The sequence below is a fragment of the Pundamilia nyererei genome, unplaced genomic scaffold (genome assembly GCF_000239375.1).
Source record: "Pundamilia nyererei isolate P.nyererei 1_Seehausen unplaced genomic scaffold, PunNye1.0 scaffold00068, whole genome shotgun sequence".
NCBI classification, from domain to species: Eukaryota; Metazoa; Chordata; class Actinopteri; order Cichliformes; family Cichlidae; genus Pundamilia; species Pundamilia nyererei.
Genome location: NW_005187469.1, coordinates 484,867 through 505,226, shown reverse-complemented (window position 1 = coordinate 505,226; position 20,360 = coordinate 484,867). Strand labels below are relative to the sequence as shown.

General features: G+C 39.7%; 1 protein-coding gene across 4 annotated transcripts; it reads right to left on the bottom strand.

Moving 5' to 3' along the window:
- Window positions 1–68: 68 nt before the first annotated feature.
- Window positions 69–20,147, bottom strand: pik3r5 (phosphoinositide-3-kinase, regulatory subunit 5). 4 transcript variants are annotated; one of them, XM_005736227.1, is made up of 19 exons: window positions 19,875–20,147; window positions 11,829–11,944; window positions 9,485–9,600; window positions 9,285–9,353; window positions 8,342–8,480; window positions 7,570–7,639; window positions 6,848–7,022; window positions 5,999–6,167; window positions 5,843–5,911; window positions 5,562–5,646; window positions 4,784–5,477; window positions 4,473–4,592; window positions 4,230–4,361; window positions 3,966–4,059; window positions 3,412–3,488; window positions 2,885–2,978; window positions 2,589–2,671; window positions 1,943–2,058; window positions 69–1,533 (listed from the first exon to the last, which is right to left on the bottom strand). In XM_005736227.1, the coding sequence occupies exons 2-19, from the start codon at window positions 11,926–11,928 to the stop codon at window positions 1,383–1,385; spliced, it is 2,553 nt and encodes an 850-aa protein (XP_005736284.1). In that variant the 5' UTR covers window positions 11,929–11,944; window positions 19,875–20,147; the 3' UTR covers window positions 69–1,382. The 4 variants fall into 4 exon arrangements, with proteins under 4 accessions (XP_005736284.1, XP_005736282.1, XP_005736283.1 ...); XM_005736225.1 differs by having other exon boundaries at window positions 4,784–5,646; XM_005736226.1 differs by lacking the exon at window positions 19,875–20,147 and adding an exon at window positions 19,105–19,178 and having other exon boundaries at window positions 4,784–5,646.
- Window positions 20,148–20,360: the final 213 nt, after the last annotated feature.

Here is a 20,360-nt window from a genome sequence, read left to right as displayed (position 1 = left end):
CAGTCCGACGTTGCTCTGTTCATTCATGTTGTAAACGTAGCCTATAAATTGAGTCGACTTACTCTGCAGACGTATACATATTTTAATGATCTCTGAATTGAAGATGTTTCATAGATAGACAAATATAATTTACAGAAAGAAATATCACACTTTCATCAGAGGACACATGTAGATGGAGGGCACTGGTGTCATGCATTTATCTGACATTTAAACACAAAAAGTACCTAATTTAACCGCCTGTTCGCTCGATTGTCATGTCATTTAATTATACCAATCTGCAGTGCTTCAATTTCAGTGTCAGTCAAGTCATCAGGATATTATCCCTTTACACTAACAAAACAATAACATTTTAATTGCACAGATTACTGAGTGTAAAGTGCAATGAATCAGTTCCTTTTCATGCAGGAAGTGTACATCCAAATCTATTTTTAAACACCTTTTCCCCTACTGGTGTCCTTATTTAAAAACAAAATCAAAAACATTTCGTTCATAAAATATGTTACAGTAATTACAAAGACACTTTATTCCAAGTACACTGTACTTCAAGTGAAGTCAAATAAAAAAGTCACTGGGGCCCTCTGCTGGTCATACTTATAATTTCAGTTAAAACAGTACAGTGTAACTCCTTAGGAGAAATGTTATAACTGTGTATAACAGGCATAAAAATGATGATGTGATTTTCAAGTTATAGTACACGGCGGAATATTTACAAAAATAATATTTACATATTCTCTAATAGTGTGCATTCTCAGATATTGTCACCTAATCTGATTATAACCCCCAATAGACACCTCCACATGGATTTCCAGAGAGAAAAGTTGGTAAACTTTGACTCCAATATACCACAGTCGTAACATCTCCCTCACCAGGAGCCTGGTAGCACAGCATGTGGTGTTGCTAGTTTGTGTATCTTTTCACCCAAGACTCTCTAGATTCACTCTGTTTACCCAGAGGATATTTTAATGTGACTGTGGGTGGAGTCATGTTTGTCTGTCAGTGCAGAAAGAGGAAGTGAAACTTGATGAATGAAACCCAAAGTGTTCCCTAATTACACAGAATGACTGCTGTGTACAAAGAAAACAACACGCAATCAACTCGGTCTCTTGGTTGCCTGGGTCTTCTGGTATGTGTAAATATATATAAAAAAAATAACATAAAATAAAATAAAATAAAATAATCAGGTGACTTTTGTTACTATCCCTGTTTTTATGTTTCCAAATGTTGCACCCCACTGCAGGTCGAAGGCACCATCATGTGAATCTGTCCAAGTACTTCATAAAAATTAGCAAAAAATATTAAAATATCCTCTTTAGTTAGTCTCTAGTTTCACAGAATATGCACAACAGTGCAGAGCATCTTTCCCAGATCAGTGGTCGGCAGTCTCAGGGAAGAGCCCCACTAAAAGTGACTATGGGCAGGCAGAGGAGGGAGCAGAAGGTCGGGTGGAGTGGCTGGATTTGAGCAGAGGCCTGGAATTTTCGTAGCCTCCAGTCAGTGGAGCTGTCAGGTTTGTAGCACACTGATATTTCACACCTGGATGACAAAGAAGGAGATATATGGTTAGAGAAAAACAAACATTTGCAAGGACTGTGTACTGTAAGTGGGTTTTGTCATTTCTGTGTACGTTTCCTGAGAGGAAAGAGGGTCATGGTGACGCAGCTGAGAGAGAGAAACTGCTCCGAGAACAAATCAAGGGCTAAAATCTACTTTGTATGTCTTTGTGATTCTAAATTATTTTTTTCTGACAAATGTTTCTTCTAAACACCCCCCCCCCCCCAAAAAAAAAAAGAAAAGAAAAGATAAAGCTGTGTCTTAACGTATGGTTGTGTTACCATGTAGACCACGTAGATATGAAACAACCTGTCTCAATTAGCTACCATCACATATAGCTTCTTTCCGGTTTCTTTTCATTTGGGTGCACGTGTTTATTTTCATTCCAAACCTGGTGACACTCTGTAGTATCTTCTTCTCATCCTGGTCCAGGCACACAGCAAAAGTTGTGTTTTCAACACCGCTGACCTGCACCTTGTCCACCTTCACCTCAGTCACAGTCAGTTGCTGCAAAGGTGATAAGCGGAGCAAATTGTCACGAACAGACATTTTACCAAAAACCAACAAGACTTCACGAAAAGGAATCATTTTTAAACAACACGCACGACTTTCACACCTCGACCGAGCTGCATTGAAAACAACTCAGATGGGTTCAATCATTTAATCAGGTCTACATGTTGCTGATGAGGTTAAAAACTCTTATAAATAAACGCTCCAAACCCAAACTAGGTTAACACACCAGCATACAGTGCTGCAAAACAATACTACTGCCAAAGCACACACCAGCAAAAGAATTGTGTTCTTGTTTGTGTGTTGTGGCTTTCTGTTCCATCACGGTGTCAGACAGTAAACGGTTCCCATACATGCTTGTGTGTGTGACTAGATATTCAGTCAAGATTTTGAGATGAAATCGAGTGTGTATCGAGGACTCCATCTTCAGTGATGGCTGTGCTGCAAAGCTGTTTGCGAAAGTAGATTGGTGCTGCACTTTCATAACCACAAACCACCAAGGCAGACTGATATCACGTATTGCTCACCTGGTTGTAGCCCTTTTTGCATTTCCCATTCTGTCTCTTCAGGACTTCAGTCATCGTCAGCTGCAGGCACTCCATCTTTGAGTCTGATAGACATTGTTTTAGGTCAATTAAGAATACACTTGCACATTTTGTTCATTTTCACCTTGAGAAAGGGTTTCGATTAGAAAACTAGCTTGAGTAATACGGGAATAAGAAAGTGAATGATTCGAATTGACAGTGAAGAATGGAATGTGTTTCCCTGAAATGAAATTGTGAACAGACATACGTTTTAATGGTAAACACAAAGAGTTACATACCTAGCTCCTCAGGATTCTTGCATGCTTTGATCAAGTTTACTGAAGTACAAACTTTGGTTTCTCGCTTCCACTGACTTCTGCCGCTAATAACAACCTGAATGAGAGGAAAAGTAGGGTAAGATTACGGCTCTTTTATTTTAAAAAACACAAACAAACCCCAAAACACTCCAGTTTTGGGAGATGAGAAAAACAGATATGATCATGACTGCTTCCAGACGACTGTGTCGATTTTGAAAGATAAAGAGATGTCACTTTTACCAATTTCTAATGGTTCAGACCACATGACCACAAAGACCAAACCTTTGTGCAAGTCTTTGTGCTTTGTCACAGAAGTTTGATGCGTCATCTCCTGTGACTCAAGAAGCGACCATATAACTTAAACCAGTTCTTAAGGCGGTGGAAAACTGCACTAAAGTGTTTGCTTGTTTTTCTCCTGATAAGATGTCATAATTACAAATAAAATTTGTTTATAACACAGCTTTATGAAACAAATTTTAATTAGGGATACAACCCAAATGCCATCCTACCTTGTTGTACACAACTTCCAAAGTTAGAGGGACTGCTTCTCGGTCACCATCAATGCCAAAACGTTTACTGGCAGCACCTACAGAAAAAAAAGAAAAGCACACGTACACACATAAACTGTTAATCCACGGTACTTAAAAGGGCTACAAAACAATATGTCTACAAAATATTTTTAAATGTACTTCCTGGTGTGGAAAAAAAGACATTTGTGTAGTTTAGCCACTGTTGTCATAAGTTTTTACATAATGGAAACAAAGGGTAGGTCATTTGCACAGTAACTAACAGATAGAGGACATAAAAACATTTCCCTAAACTTTAACTTCTCCAAAGAAATTAAAAATCAGAAGTGCAAGTAGTGTTGACAAGTGAAACTTGAAAAGTAGAAGTGAATCATGATGTAAAAAAAAAAAAAGAAAAAGAAAAAAAACCAGTTGTCTCCCTACTATAAATTTAGTAGTCTCAGCCTCATAATAAATGATAATCCATGTCACTGTAAGGAAATGTGGCTGCTAGGCTATGTATAAATGCAAATGTTTGATGCATGCGTCTGACTTACCCATGGCCTTGATGGCTCGCGTTCCTGCGGCGTGACCCAACTCCAGGGAGTGGACGAACACCTCAGTCCTCCGCTCTCCACAAGCTAACGTCAGCTACAAGACCAAAGTTCCTCTGTTATTCACTGAATATGAAACTGTGTTTTGTTGTTAATGAGTGGCAGAGTGCCATTCTCTGATACTAAAAAAAAACTTGTGAATGAAGTTGCAAGAAAGGGGAACAAAAAGCCCCAAAAAAGCATTTTAAGTGTTAACGTGTAACCAACCTCAGCCTGATAGAGCTGGATTAGAGTTGGCCGAGCAGCATAGCGGCAGTAGTACAGGACCAAGTCGGCCAGGATGGGTAGACGCTGCTCATATGAGCTATCGTAGGACTCGGACTCTGTTTTTGAGGTTTGCTGCAGCAAAGAGTTTATGATACATGGTGAAATTCTTTGTTGGATAAACAGGAATAACAGACTTTAGGATAGCTTTGGCTTGGTGGTGGAAAAGTTATACTACAGTTATACCTGGCAGACGATGTTGGCTGGTAAGTTAAGCAGGCTGAGGGTGTTTCTTTCGTACCAAGGATCCAGCATACCAAGGAGATGGGCAATGTCATTAGTACTGTCCCCTATGCCCATGTGGTCCTGCATGAGCAAAAGTGTCATACATTTACCTTTATGGACATTTTGTCTTTCTGTTCAAAAAAAAATCACGAATAATCATTCTGTAGTCATTTTGAAATTATGTTTTCTTTGCTCTACGCCTCAGGTAGCTTAGTCTAAAGCAGACCTTGTGCCTTGTATTTGATATTTGCTTGTGGTGTTCTTGCACTTACGTTACACAGGGTTGTTCCCTTTGAAGCTCCAGGTTGAATTAAAGGACTAGAACCTCTCCGAGCTGCTATTACTGCAGAGTCTTTCTTCACTGGCACAAAGTAGAACTGAAGATTGAAAGCCCTGCTGAGACGCGGACATGCAGTCTCCTTTCTCCTAAGGTCATTGTATGCTCGGGCCACCTTCCCCGCTACATGATCAGCACCAAATACCACCACCCTCAGTGTAATATTCTTAATGTCTTCATCACTGCTAAGAATAGGCCTCCTTCGGAAGCAGACATGTTTAAGGGTTTGACTTTGTGGCTGGAGTGAGGGTTCAGGAATATGTAATCTGACCTGCTGGGGCAGGGAGTTGGAACGCTTCTCTCGCACCACAAAAAGGTCTTTCGATTCAGTGTTTCCTAAACTTTTGGCCCGGGAAAGGGGGCTCTTGGGTTTGATGAAAAGCCGGTAGAAGTGTTGGCTTAGTCGAGCTGAACTTTTTGTTGACCTCGGCGAACATTTTTCAGCGACAGGAGAGGAGCAAATGTAGTCATCAGGATCTTCAAAGTAGTCACTATCAGCTCCAGAGGTGATAGAAAGAAGGGAGGGAGCGTACGATTCTGAGGCTACAGACAAGGTGGAGAACATGGAGTCTTTGGATGTGGAGGAGATCGTGGAGAAGGTAGAGGCACGATGGCTGTTGCGGTAGTCACTAGGGATGATAGATATTGCAGAAGGTTCAACACCATGCTCCTCCTCGTCTTTGTCTTCTTCCACATCAATTTCTGTCACATACCTCTCGTCATCAATATCACCCTCTTCTTCCTGCTCATTAGTGGACAGGTAGCCAGTTTCATGCTCCAAAAGGGTGTTCAGAACATCTGCAGGAAACAGGATATAAATCTTACTTAGAAAATAATATTTAAATGTAGCTATCAAAACAGAGAGAAAAACACCTGCTGAAAGATCCAGGAAAAACTATCCTTAAGAGATTGATTTACAAATTCTCTGTCAGCTAATAGGAAAAAGTTTATTGCCAAATATGAAGTACAAATAAATACAAGTTGAGTTTATTACCAAAGTTATCTTTTTCCCAGTTAAACATGTAACATTTGGCTGTGGGCAGGGGTAGCGTCTGCAACATTCCTAAGAGAAGAGCAAAATAACAGTCGGATTAGTGCCATGTAACACACTTCCAACCTCCAACCCCCCAGTTACCAAAACCAGCCTTACCATCAGACTTCCTTCCATTGGAAGCAGGGATCTTCATCATCTCCCTGAGTTTCTCCAGTTCCTGGATGACATGACTCCGCCCCTTCAGTGGTTCACTCATGGTAGCAGCTGCCTCTAAGGCATCGCTTACCAAGGAGTAGATCTCCTCCAGCTCATTCACAGGTTTTTCCTGCAAAAAGTCATGGTCTCATATTAATCTCATATTGGACAGTACAGGTTTTGACCATGTGATGTCGTAACATTTTCCTCTAATAAATATTTATAGATTTCCAAACTACAGTAACCATCTCAGAGTTTAAATCTTGGGCTGGAACTACAAAGCAAATATCTCACATCCTGAAAACATTCTTCAAACATAAAACTACTGACAAGCAACTCCTTACGACGATATCGTACGTACGCTAGAGTCTTTTTCCCTTTTATTCAGTTCAGTTTAGCAACGAACATCTTTGTTCCTGCCAGCAGGGAGAGCCAAGATAAAAACTACATTTATCTAACCATCAAAACCCATTAAAAAGGCATGTACTTAAGTCTTTGTAGCTTTATATAACAAATGTAATGTCAGAAATTCAAAGTAAAGATGGTTAATGGTAGATTAACATATTCATTCAGGTTAGGTTTAGAGTACACTAAAAAAGACTTTCTCCCATTAGCTGTGGGTTAAAAATGAATGAAATATCTTACTAAAAGAAATGAATTTAGTTACAATGAAACAATGTGATTATTTAGCTTGTATGAGAATAAAAAAAACAACCCAACTATAACAAAATGTGTGTTTTGTACTACACCACAAAGTTTCCTAGCTTTTTACAATCAATATTTGCAGAACAGTACATTTAGCACACTTACCTGCAGAGCTCTGTGAATGCTGTGCAGAGGGTACTTGGTGCCTAGTGTGGACTGGAAGGCGTGTTTAATCAAAGTGATGTAGGTTTCTCTCTGTGAGTGCTGAACGCAGCTGAGCTGCTCAGCCACTGAAACAAAGTCAGCAGGAACTTCACTGGGGTTCATCAGCAACACAGTCCTGTCAGCAACACGGAGTGTTAGAGTAAAACCTTGACTTGTACACAATGTACACAACCTATACACTGTATGCAGGACACGATGCAAACAGGATGCTATGGTCATGATGAGGTTTGGTGGGTAGAAAAGGGGATGGAAAGGGATTTTCAAAGTACTGAGATGACACATCACACATGGTGTCATTAAGTATGGCACCTGTAGTTTATTTTTGTTGTTACTTTACACGTGGGATCAGATGTTGCACAGCACGAATGGCTGTGCAACTTTTTCACAAGAAAGCAGAAGGTGCAAAGTTAACACACCAAAGTGAACTAAGCATACACCATCCTCTGCATGCAGTGCTTCAAAGGTAGAGAAAGCACAGTGTGCTTATGCAGCATAGGACCTTTGCAAATGCAGATATCAAATATCACCAGCACTTGGACTAGTTGTGGCTAATTTTTTTTTTCTGTATATGCTATTTCTTTCTACATAGGCACATGCTTACATGCATATTCTATATTTTTATAGTCTTTAACGTAGTGAGCAGTGACATAGGGAAGCCTTACATGGTTTTTGAGCACTGGATGGATGTGTTCAAGCCCTGCTCGTCCCTCACCAGTCTCTGAAAGGAAATTCCTGTTTGGAAAACAGAACACAAACATTTGAATTGACACCAAAAAAAAAAAGCATGACTACATTAAATGTTGTGGTGGAATAATTAGAGGCAGATGAAGGGTAACTGATGACCTAATTACTAATAAATGATTGAAGTGTTAATATTGTTAATCATTAAAATTAGCCAATGCTGCTCACGGGATGGTTAAAGTCAAATGAAATGAATAAATGAGGTATGGGTACCTCTGGCTGTGACCTTATCCGAACAACAAATACACACCAAAACACTACACCAGCTAACACTCATTCACAAATCATTAAGTTGTCTTTTGTTGTTTTGTTTTTTTAATCTTTTGAAATACCTGACCATTCAGCTGAATTTCCTCACTCATTTGTGGTTTCTGCTTTCTGTAAATGCTGACACTACATCCGTTTTCAAGCAATATCCAGTTAGAATGAAGAAGTTTCTCTTAAACCTGAAACCACGTCATCATCCTGCCTCTGTCAGGTGTACGCGCTACAAGCAGAGCTCTTTTTTCCCCCCCAAGCGTTATCCTAAATGCATTTCTTTGACTTATCACTAGGGGGAGTACAGTTACAACAGGTGGATAAGCAAGAGGTAAATTAAGCATAGTATGTCTAAGAGGGCAAAGATGTGTGAATTAAACAGACACATAAAGAAGAGAAGGACCACAAAAAATAAACAACATTCTCCATATTTACCTGGGGCCTTCATTTCTAGCTGTATTGTGGAGAGAAGCTTTTTACACACACTGCAGTAGGGTTCAGGCCATGTGAGGAAATGGCAAAACACATCCATGGCTTCCTCCAGCAGGTCTGTGTTATCAGTGCAGTACGGTGTCTAAGACCAAAGCACAAAAAGATGTTTTTACTCTACAGGAGCTCTGTAGACCGCAAGGTCCATCTCAGAAGACCAACAACATACTGAAACTGCGATTATCATAATTGTTCATAATTCAGTTCTACTTCTACAGTCTGGAAGCTTTGAAGCATAACTCAAACTATTACTCGGTTTTATATAAAACCTCGATGAATTATTTAAATAACTTGTTATTTATATAGCGAATAACTGTGCCTAACTGATCCAATACGGAAAGACCATTTTCTTTTGGAGCAACTGGCTGATCAACAATCATAATTTGATCCAGAGGGATCAGAGAATGCTTTTAATTGGAGCCATTTGGTCCATTAAGTGGGATGTATGAGTTCATAAGAGGTGGAAACACAAAGCAATACAAAACTGTTCTTTTCAGTTCTGCTCTTTTTTCAGGAAATGAAATATATTACATATCTTATTGTCATGTTTGGGTCATACTATGGTTGTTCATTTGTTGTTCATATTACAAAAATATATGTAAAATAAAATATTTAGCAAGAAAGAATAAACGGATAAATCAAAGGTTTTCTGTAGGCATGATTTCTGCATGATGAAAAGGCTTCCTTTCACATCTTTCATTGTTACGGTTTCTAGTATTATGTAATTATCCTGTAACTGCTTGAACATACGTCACAGGGGATTGAATTGAGAAACTAACTGAACTTTAAGATGGAGAAAGCTCATACCATCTTGGAACACTCTGAATGCTACTGAGAGGTGAAGAAAGGTCACATATTTTGATAACTTCTGTTTTTAGACAAGCTGTACCTGCAACAGCGTGGAGGAGAACATGATAGCGAGAGGAGCCACCAGCTCATACTGACACTGCTCCTGAACCTGATCGTACGAACAGATGAACACAACAGAAGAGCGACATAAAGCGAGTAAGGATTAGTTAATGTAGACTTTTGATTATTATAGCATTCATTCATCAATGATTAATACATCTTTTCTCCTTGACCTCTCACCTCTCGGGTCTTCCTGATGATCTGCTGTAAAAGGATGATGAAGTTGTCCGGATCTCTCTTCACCAGCTCCTCCAGGCTCCATCGGTTCATTGACTGTCCCACTGAGCACATCAGCACTGGAATACATGCGTTTTTACAGCTATAAACAACATATATGCTTGACATTCTCACATATTTAATATCTAATGCTACGATTCTAATTTTCTACATATTTTTAGTAGCCATCAAACGTATCCCATAGTGGTAATGAAACAAGGCACTGGACAATATTGTGCTAGGCTCTGACACTGGTTTGCAAAAAACACCCAACAGCTTTTTGAAGTCTCAAGCTGTCACTTCTGGTGCGTATCATAGGTGTGTATTATCACCTTTTGTTCACTGTTTCACTAAGGATGTTTGCGTATGTACAAATACGACAGGATGGATTTCCTGTTGTTAGAAAAAAATAAAAGAAAAACAAGATAAGATCTCAGTTTGAAAGATTTATTTTGCACTAGGTTATTCACAAAGGCTAATTTGGTAAAATTGCAGTTGGCAAGTCCCAGATAATCAATTAACTTTTTATCAAAAGTCTCAATATGAAGCTTTTGGTATACATAATAATGTTTTACTGTTTTCTGTTACAGTGTGAAAGAGAAACCTGAATTAAAAACAACAAAGTAGATCTGTGAATACAGTATTTCAAACCACACCGATCTGTTTTTTTGAGTGTGGTGTATCACAGTCACAAAAACAACTGAAAATGACACCTGACTCCTCACAAGCATGTTATTTTGATATGATCCCTCGATCTCCGTGACTTAGATTGCACATCAATCTAAGGAATTAAAGCTTTAGCAGTCAAACACAAATGCCGTCCTATAAACAGGCCTTTGCATCCAAGTGCGCTACCTAACATCTCTAAAAAGCAGTGCGCTATTTGCATCATGATCACACCTAACCACTTGGGAGCTCTAGTCTTTTTTAATATTGCTGGTTATGGGAATACAGCTGCCTGTTTTGAATGATCCTGTTAAGATCCAGAATGTAATACATCAGTGCTTCAGTAGACGGCTTGTGCTCAACATGTGGACGTTTACGTGAATGTAGCACATTACATATCCCTGGAAGTTTATCCGGTCAATGCATTTCAAAAATAAAAATAAAAGCTCTGAATTGGAAAAAACGAATGATGAGAACACCAAACTAAGACCTTCAGGTCACGTTTTGAATGCCAAAATCACATCATCACCACCGATCAGTTTGCACAGGTATGCGTCATTCTATCTGACACTGGTTGACGTGCGGAGGCCGATGCCAGTTTGATCTTCCGCCCTGTTTTTATACTCTGCATCACAGTACCTCCTGCTTCTGATGCCTCACACACACGCTGCGGTCTGTACCACCACTTCCTCCCAGCTGTCTATTCACACAACTTCCTTCAACACCCAATAGTGTGCTCCACCAATGATCTTTCAGCAACAGTGTCATCAACAAGCAGCTCAGACTCTTCTGAGCGTATGTCGCACACAGTCCCTGTGTTAAGAGCTCGTGAACAAACAACTTTTTCTGTCAACACCACATGTTACACATGTCCAAATGTGCTTGCTAGAGGTTGATACTTCTGAGAAAATGTGGTGCCTTTACCTTCCTAGAAACAGAATTTTGACCCCACACTCTAAATGAACGCCTGTAATGAACGATTTCTGTTCATTGTATGGCACTTTAGACTGAAAAACCTTACAAAACTTACAACAAACATATTAACAAGAGCCATGGTTAATGCCGTGATACGATTTAGTTAGTCAGAACGATTGACATTTACGATGGCTTAGCCACACATTTTGTCCCAGTAAACTATGCCAGTGAACCAATACAAGTCACAATACAAGGAGGTGAAGTGAGTGAACTGCAGCCAATAAATAGGTCAGTTTATTAAGCTGGGAGCTACACCTGAGACAGAATGAGCTGCGACCAATATAACTCCATATAACAAATGTAACAATTATATCTGTGCACACAGAGTTCAGACTCTGTGTATGAAACTCTGAATCAGGCTCCTCGTGGTTTTATCTCAGAATAAAAATAATAAAGATTAAAAGATATTTGGTGCAGTGACGACACTAACAAAAACAAATGATGTGATTTTGTTGCCATGGCAGATAGGAGCACAACCAAGCATTTGCTCTGTACATCTCTAAAAAGATGCACATTAAAAAATGGTGTTGTAAAATTCAGAGGATGGCGTTTGTCCAAGAAAAGCTTTTTAAGGCTTCACAGGATCAGCTGTCTGATTATAACCTTCTTTTATAACCAGATCTTAGCGGTGATCCTATAAGTCCTTGGTAAAACTGCAGGATCTTACCGTTCCAGTGATGTGCTGCTGTGGGACTTTGCCGCAGTCCATCCAGACACCTATCCAGAGCATGCTGGATCCGGTCCTCTGTACAAGAGGTGTGCTGCATATTCACCACTCAGGTTCTGGAAAGAGGCAGGAGAGAGATGATTATTAAGCACCGGAATATGATAAGCATCTCAATGCCCTTTAATGTCTTCTGTGGAAGATTATCTTCAAATACATTCATGCATAATGTTCCCATGCAAACGTACACACATGCTCCTCTCTTTTCCTCAACAGTGTGTTATCGCATTTACTTTGCATGAAGGCAGTTCACTCGGCAAGTATGAAAATCAGTCAGAAGAAGATACACAAACCATAATCTAAGTGGTAAGGAAAACAGACACAGGGCTATTTGTGTCACTGTTTTGTTGCTATAGTTCCTGAAATGTCCTAAACACATTTGACAGAAACCTCCGCTGCCTCAAAGCAGCCATATTTATCTAAAGACTTAAATGGATCTGTGACCACTTTAATACAACGGTTTTAAGCAGACCTGCTTCAGTTATAGTGTATTCAGCAGTTACATTGTACAAGGATGGGAATTTCTGGATTTAAGACATTACATATTGCTCAACAAGCTTTGACTGAGAAAATTTTAAAGGAAAACAAACTGGAAAGCAAACAATTTTCACCATTTTTAACAGGATAAAAGAAAACCCCCAGCCCGAAGTGATTTTAAAATTAACACACACACACACACACACACACACACACACACACACACACACACACACACACACACAGCAATCCTATAAATGAGAGAGATATGGCGAGGAAGAGCTTGTTATAGAATTCCTGTATGACAAAAATGTGCGTCATATTTTACCACTGACTCATGAGGATGTACTGAACTTCACTTTTTTTTTTTTAACTTTCAGTTTATCAGCGCGTTTGGCTGTTTTTCATGCAGCAACTGAGGACAACCCAGGTGTGGCAAGCTGTTTCAGTTCTGTTATGAACACATCTCATAAGACATATGCGTAAGGAAAAACAGAGGCGTCCGCCAGTCAAATTAAAATGGGCTGAGTAGTCACTTGTAATTCTTGGATGTTTTTATATGTAGAAGAACAACATTTGTGGTGGCAGAAGGTTAACGACACAATTTCAGAGCTGAAAACTGGACCTAACCGCTAACCAAACAGTTTATAAAGAAGAAAGTAGTTCATAGGTTTGAAAACGGTAAAGAGAACATCTCTTTTCACGGGCAACTATAAAATTTTCCGATCTAGCCTTTCAGTTCAAATTAAACAGGTGTTTCTGTGTGGGCCAGCTTGTACTCTTATTAGGAATAGCCACAGAAACCATTTTCAAAGAAGCCTGTTGCTTTCGATACAACAAAAAGTGCACTCTCTCATAATTTGTCAGGAAAACCATGGGTTTTCAAGCACCCTTAATTGCATCCAACTCACCATGGCATGGTATGAATCTAATTATTCTTAGATTTTTCCAGACTTCCCATAACAGAGTCCAGCTACACAATGTTACCATGACCTAATTGCATGTAATGACCCCATTAGATGCAATGATGACCCCAGCTGTGTGATATGTTGTATTACACAGATGGTTTTCACATCCAGGTTAGACAACAGCTTTTTGAACATTTTGGGGGAAGCATCAGCATTTCTTGCTGAATATGCATTTTTACATGTTTTTCCCAAATAATCTGCATGAGCAAACTCACACATGACCAGCCTCTGTAATGGGAAGAGGAAACTAACCTACGATCTATTAAAAGATGATGTAAACAAGCTTAAAGTTGGCTGGCTGGACAATGAGTTCGAGCTCCAGAAGCATACGCAACTAGTTAATTAATATATAAAAGTAGCTCTGTATCGGCTGCATTGACGAGAGAGGCATGAGAGACATTTTCATGTGCAATACTCTAGTTTTAGGGTTAACATATTCAATAATTTGGGGCCTAAATGTATTATTGAAACCAATAAACAGCTTCTAACTTGTTAATGCATGTACACATAGAACAGGCACGTTTTCCATAGTTAATGTTGGAAAAAGATTGTTTAACATGGTCAGAAATAAGCTTGCTGATAATGCATTACGTATCTCCTCAATACGTTTCTCCTGACTCACTTAAGAATTTGGAAATGCAATAAATGCATGTGCAAATATGAGGAAACATCCAAATATAAGAAGCAGAACAAATACTTCTGTAAAAACAAAAATAAAATTAAAATTAAAATGAAGGCGACAGCGCTTTTAGAAGATTTACAATTTTAGAAACAGAGCAACCAATCAGATCTTCTACCTCCCCCCGGCAGAAACGCTCAACAGCTTAATCGAGTTTGTCCTTCAAGAGTTATTTTATTCCTTTAAGTGAAATCTGAATGTGCCAAAGTAAAAAAAAAACTATCAGCATGCTGTGTACAGAAACATCACCAGTGTCAACAGTACCAAGAAAAAAAATAACTTTCATTTAGTAGTAATGGCTTTTTTTCCACACTGATTTCACATTCACATTTTTTTTAGTCAGTGTAATCTTCAACAAGAATGGTTATGGAGTGATGGTAGACCAGGACCAGAAATGAGTAATGACATCAAGCTGTGTGTCTGATTATATCTCCTCAAAATTTCCCCTGACAGGTTCACAAATTCCCCACTTCAGATGAAAGCTAGAAATACATGCTGGCTGACAGATGAACGGTGTTACCAAATTACTCACTTGATCTTTATACACCTACACGCCTAATAACTCTAACTGACACACACTGACACACATAAGCACATAACTGTTTATCCTTGACTTCAGAGGACAGGAAGTTGAGTTACACTGATTACCTGGAGATTTTTTCTGACATGTATCAAATGCTAGTTAGTCTATTAGTAACCCCACTCTAGAGTAACAGTAAAACATGTCTGCAATTCAAGTACTTAAGACATTGCCCAGGAAGGGAAAGTTTGTTAGTGTTTGTGAAACTAGATTTAAGTCCCCACAGCCTAAACACAACCCTGGCCACCAACAGTCTGTATGCTTGAGAGCAGGCTGGCATTTGGGAATGTGCTTGTTTCTTGGCCAGAGTTAGACGGGCAGCAGCTGGTTACCTTGGATTAACACAGACTGAATCACATGCTTGTATGTGTCCACAAAAGATGTGTAAAAAAAAAAATATCTGTTGAAGAAAGACGTCATAATGATAAATGTCTATAATGACCTTATGGAAGATACGGAACAAACAGCTTGCTTTTACGCCTCTCTTTTTCTTGGATTAGCTAAACAAGATGATACTATTTGGCAGTTTTTTATCTTTGGAAAGAACCAAGGAAAGTGCACTTCCTGTTTCCAGTCTCCATAATGAGCTAAAACATTTAGATACCAACTGTAAATTTGTATTTAAGTGACTTTTATATTAACCTATGAACCAGAACAATAGTTGATCATCATCTAACAAGCAAGTTAACAAGGATATTTCTCAAAATGTCAGACTGTTCCCTATGAGCCACAACAACTCATAGGGAACAGTGCTGTGGACATTGACAACACAGCACAGCACAAAACACCTTCAGGAAAATGTGCGCTATTGTTTTCCCCAAACAATTGTCCTTATTTTTACTCACAACTCATGCTTAAGTACAGATGCACAGCACTGACATCCAAACTTCCAACCTTGCCATAGGCACGGGTCAGGAAGTTCATGCAAATCCCAAGTTCAGGAGGCCAGATGAATGAAACTCAATTATCCCACAGCACTCCACTTTCCTAAAGTTACCATTCAATAACAATACCTTCAGCTCTAGGCATAAACAAAACCACCATGCAACACTTTTCTCAGCCGTCCCTCCTCCCCAGAGATGTATTGTCTCTAAAAGGTGTCCCAGCGGCACTGAGCAGGACTACAGAGCCGTGTGCGTTGGATCCTTGTATTGAGTGCTCCGGTAATTGTTAGGGCTGGACAGAGCTGGATATGAGCCCAGTCGATGTGGAAGGAACTAATAAATTAAAGTTGTAATGACTCTTGCATCCAACGTGGCGTTCAATGAGGACACGTAAAGGTAATAAAAGAGATGATAGCACTGTATGATGCAGTGAAAGTGTTACATATGAAAGAACCAACTGGTATAGTCCCTCTATGTTACTTATTCAGTACTCTTTTACCAAACATGGATGATTAAGCTTTTGTTTGGTATTCTTCTCAAAGAAAAGTCAGATATATTTTAGGAAGCTGCCATCACACACCCTTTTGCAATGTAAGATGTACATCCAGCTATTATTAATCTTAAAAACAGCGAGGGTGTCTGCTGAACTATTAACCTGTCAGTGGAAATCATAAACACTATAATAGAAATACGGCAAAAACAGCTATATACCACATCCAGATTGTTGCGGATTTTCTGGGCTTATGCAACTACAGGGATTTTTGCAGCAAAATTCAACCATAAGCGTCATCGAAGTTGTTTACATAGACCTGCTAGTCATGTTGCAAATGCAGCGACTCTGTGGTGTTTCATAAGAGGATGTATGCAGTACATCCCTAAGAGTCAACAAGGTCACTTCCACTTTTTCATGGCTTACATTCTGACAACAACAAGCAGTGTTTCTATGGTTTAGAGCTAGTTTTCAAAAACGTAAAGCGAAGTAAGCATTATGTTACAGAGACAGTCCTTAAAGAGCTTAAAAAATAAAAAATAAGCATGGTTCATGCACTAAAAACACGGATGGTGTCGTGTTTTGATCTTCAACATCTGCATGAAGCAATCTATTCTAGGAAGAAACAAACTAGGAAAACATTAACTGATAGCTCTGTCTACCATCAGGAGATCAACATACAACCAAATGGTAATCTCTCACAGAGATATCTTTTAAGCTTTTAGCCAATGTTTGACTCTGATAGACTCCCCGCTCTGTCAATAATAGCATCCCCAAACCACCAGACTATACCACTATTCCACCCACAAATGTTTAGTTCCTTTTTCCTTTCTCTTACCTGCCTGCTCCACACTGAGAAAAGCCGGCCATTCAAGCAACAGCTGATCCAAACAGAAACAGCCTCTGTGTGAAATCCAAAGGATGAATTCTGGGTTTTGATTTTGTCACGATGACATTAACATTGTTCTTACATACTGGTTTTTGTGTAGAGTGAACACCCCCCCCCCCCCCCCCCCCCCCCCGGTTATCTTCCCTTTAAAAGCCCATTTCTCACTTGTGCTTCTTGTAGGGTTTTTCATCAAACTTCCCACAGCGCATCCAACGTTTCACCTCAGCCTGCGTCCCTCTCTTTCTCACAATGTCCTCTTTTTCCTCTCCCTCCATCTCCTCACGGACCGCTTCCCATGTCTCCCACAGATCCCATTACCAAATGCTTCCTAACAGGAAGATAGCTTCCCCGCGTCGCTGAGGAAGCAGGTGCCTCTCTATTGTTGTGGTGTGATCAGACTCTTAGATATACTCCCACAGACCAGGGACGAGATCTCTGTGTATATATGTGCATAATACATGTGTGCCTCTCATTTTAATTGACAGTCACACACCCCACCATCACCCTCACCCCAGCCCCAAACCCTTTCACAACTTCAATATTCACATCCAACCTTACTCTCTTCCCCTGACCTAGTGGATGTGAACCTGCCTCTTATGGCTTTAGGAAATAACAGCAGTCCAACTCCAAAGCTCTGTTTATAATTAAGTGCTTCCCTTTAGTCCAAACAACCTCTACCGGTGACCACTTGGCATTATATATAAGCTAAGCAGGTCAAAAAGTAACACTGTGTGGATGTGGCTTTTGTTTAATGCTATTATGCTGTATTTCCTACTTTAGAGCATCTAGAAAATACCTCATTAGGAAATAATGAAGGTGAACTTGCTCTTCAGCTCTGCGTGCATGTGCACGGCTGTTTAGAATCATCAGCTTTTATACTAATAATGCAACGAGATGCACACATATGCTGTTGTGCTGCTAATTACAGCAGCAAAACAAAGGGCCTGTTTGGTCACTCTATGTAAACTTTGGTTTTCACTTCCTGAATAAACACTGATAAACATATGAAAATTTTAATGCAAATATCAGGTTCTTTAATATCAGATTATGAAACTCAGAGGAGGCAGTAGAAGCACTGCAAACAAGACTGAGCAAACAAACAAAATAACAAAAACTATATATACTATATACAACAGCATATAGTATATGTATAGTGAATGCTAACAGATGCATGTGTTTACACACCCGGGGGTGTTGACCTCAAAGTATGTGTCGTAAAGGTGAGCACGAAGATTTTACTGATATCAAAGCCTTAAAGAGACAAACAGGAAACAATTTGACGAATAACACACTTTAGCGGTAGGATTCTGCAGTCAACCCTCCTAGATGTGAAATTGTGGTCAACAATCTCATACCCACAAATCAACAGGCTTGATTGTCCGTGTTCTTCGATACAACAAATGGTCCGCGAGCTGCTCCAGCAGTTATTATTTCTCAACATAGGAGTGATTGTATTCCAACTCGATTGTGAAATTGGACTATTTCTATGAAAAATAGATGATCCCTTCCTGCCGTTGTGCAGAACAAATATGTCATCATCTAATGGGTGGGGTGGAAGCACGGAGTAGTGTGTAGTTCTTTTTCCTTTTTTAACTTTCTTGAGAAAATTGTGACATGGGGTAGTGGGTAAATCATGCGTACGCCTGAAACATGACTCCAGTCACAAATAGAACGCCTACAAAGATCACAATCCTGACCTAAAAACACAGCAGATCATTTCTGGTGAATCTGGTTGCGAAGACAATCAGCAGGGATCATTTCTGCATATGCAGAGGAAGTTATACAAAACCTTTCATAGCTTCAAAGGAAAATGTGGGAAGTCTCATCAACTGCAAACAACTGATATGATTAGATGCATCACTTGGGTCTGCTTGAGGCCACGCAACGTAAAAAGCAAAATCTCAGCCCAAAACATGGAAAAGTGATGTTGCAGAATGTCTAAAAATCTTCTCTCTTTTTTTTGAAGTGAATTTTATCTTATATTTTTGTTTTGTCTTCTCAATATCACTCAAAATCACAGTGTGACAAATGCAGCTACATCATTACATTACTGGTGACAAGTATCTAAATTACTAGGCACTTTATTCAAAAAGCTCCTCGAGTGACCTTTAATCGTATTGTACTTGTAACCCATGTTTGAACAGCAAAGGGTTGTTGTTTTTTTCCCCAGTAACAGGTATCACGAGTTCAGCAGTTTGCTTGGTGGCATTTCTGTGGGTGGACAATCAAAAAAACTTGGTCTTTCTTCTCACCCTGAACTGAAGCTTCGAGTAAATCGGGATCCTTTGCTTGCATCCCTGGTTAAACTCCAATAGACTTCCGTCTTTCTTCTCACCCTGAACTGAAGCTTCGAGTAAATCGGGATCCTTTGCTTGCATCCCTGGTTAAACTCCAATAGACTTCCATGGCAACCAAAATGACCCCAAGGACAGGAAACCTTTCAGCTCATTGGTGCAACTTAAAGTGCTGATCCACAACTCTTCCTTCATCTGATCGCCTGGTCCCACTAGCTTCAAGTACTTTTCTCCTTCTAAAAATCACAACATATATTTTAGACACCATCCAGGCATCTAACACGTGCTTCTGCATCTCTATACTTCCTCACTGAATACTATAGGCATGAATCACATAGAAAGTCTAGAAAAGCAGAAGTCACCATAATGGTAGGACTGTGGAGGTCTGTCAGATCACAGGTTTCCCATCAGTGTTTGATGCTGACAGAAAACAAAACAGTTTTTAACACTGCTGAGAAACGAGCTCTGGTGCCATAAAACACACGTACATGAGGAACAACTAGATTACAATAGATGAATGACAGAAGCAGCTTCACTTTGACGGTGTCATAAACTGTCGACTCTTAGATGCAAACGTAGATGCGCACAGGTGACACAAACAGTCTGTTGTCATATATCAAAGGTTCATGAAATTCAACACAAACATATCTGTACACATTTAACCCATTTGCGAGTGGAACACTGCTGGTCGCCTTTAGAATAAAATATTTCCTTCTTCACAGTCTTACCTGTGGGTTATTGGCCAGCCTCCATAGCCCCTGTGCGTGTCTTAAACGTCCAAAAAATCCAAGGGAAGGTGTCTCCTGTTCAGCGTCGCTGCCATTCATTCAACACGCACATCACGATTTAATAGGCAAACCCACATCCTGGGTAAAAAGAGCGGAGCCGTACGCCGTTCTGCGCTTTACATACAAAAACTGGCTCACAAACACGGCAAACAGGAAGTGTATGAGCGAGGCGCATGTGAGCACAATGACGACGGCTGCTGCTGCCGCTGAGAGTGTAGAGCTGGGAAGTGGAACTGTGTGGTAATCCGTGTGTTTCTAGACCTGTGCATGATGTTGGCCTCGGAAAAGAAGTCACGCTTCATGTGTGCGTTTTATGCGCACATTACGTTCACTTAAACCCAAGATATGTATTTCTGTATTTTCGGTGTCTTTTAAATTCAAGTGTTAAAAATAACTATTTTGAATGACAGAGAAATTACTCAAACC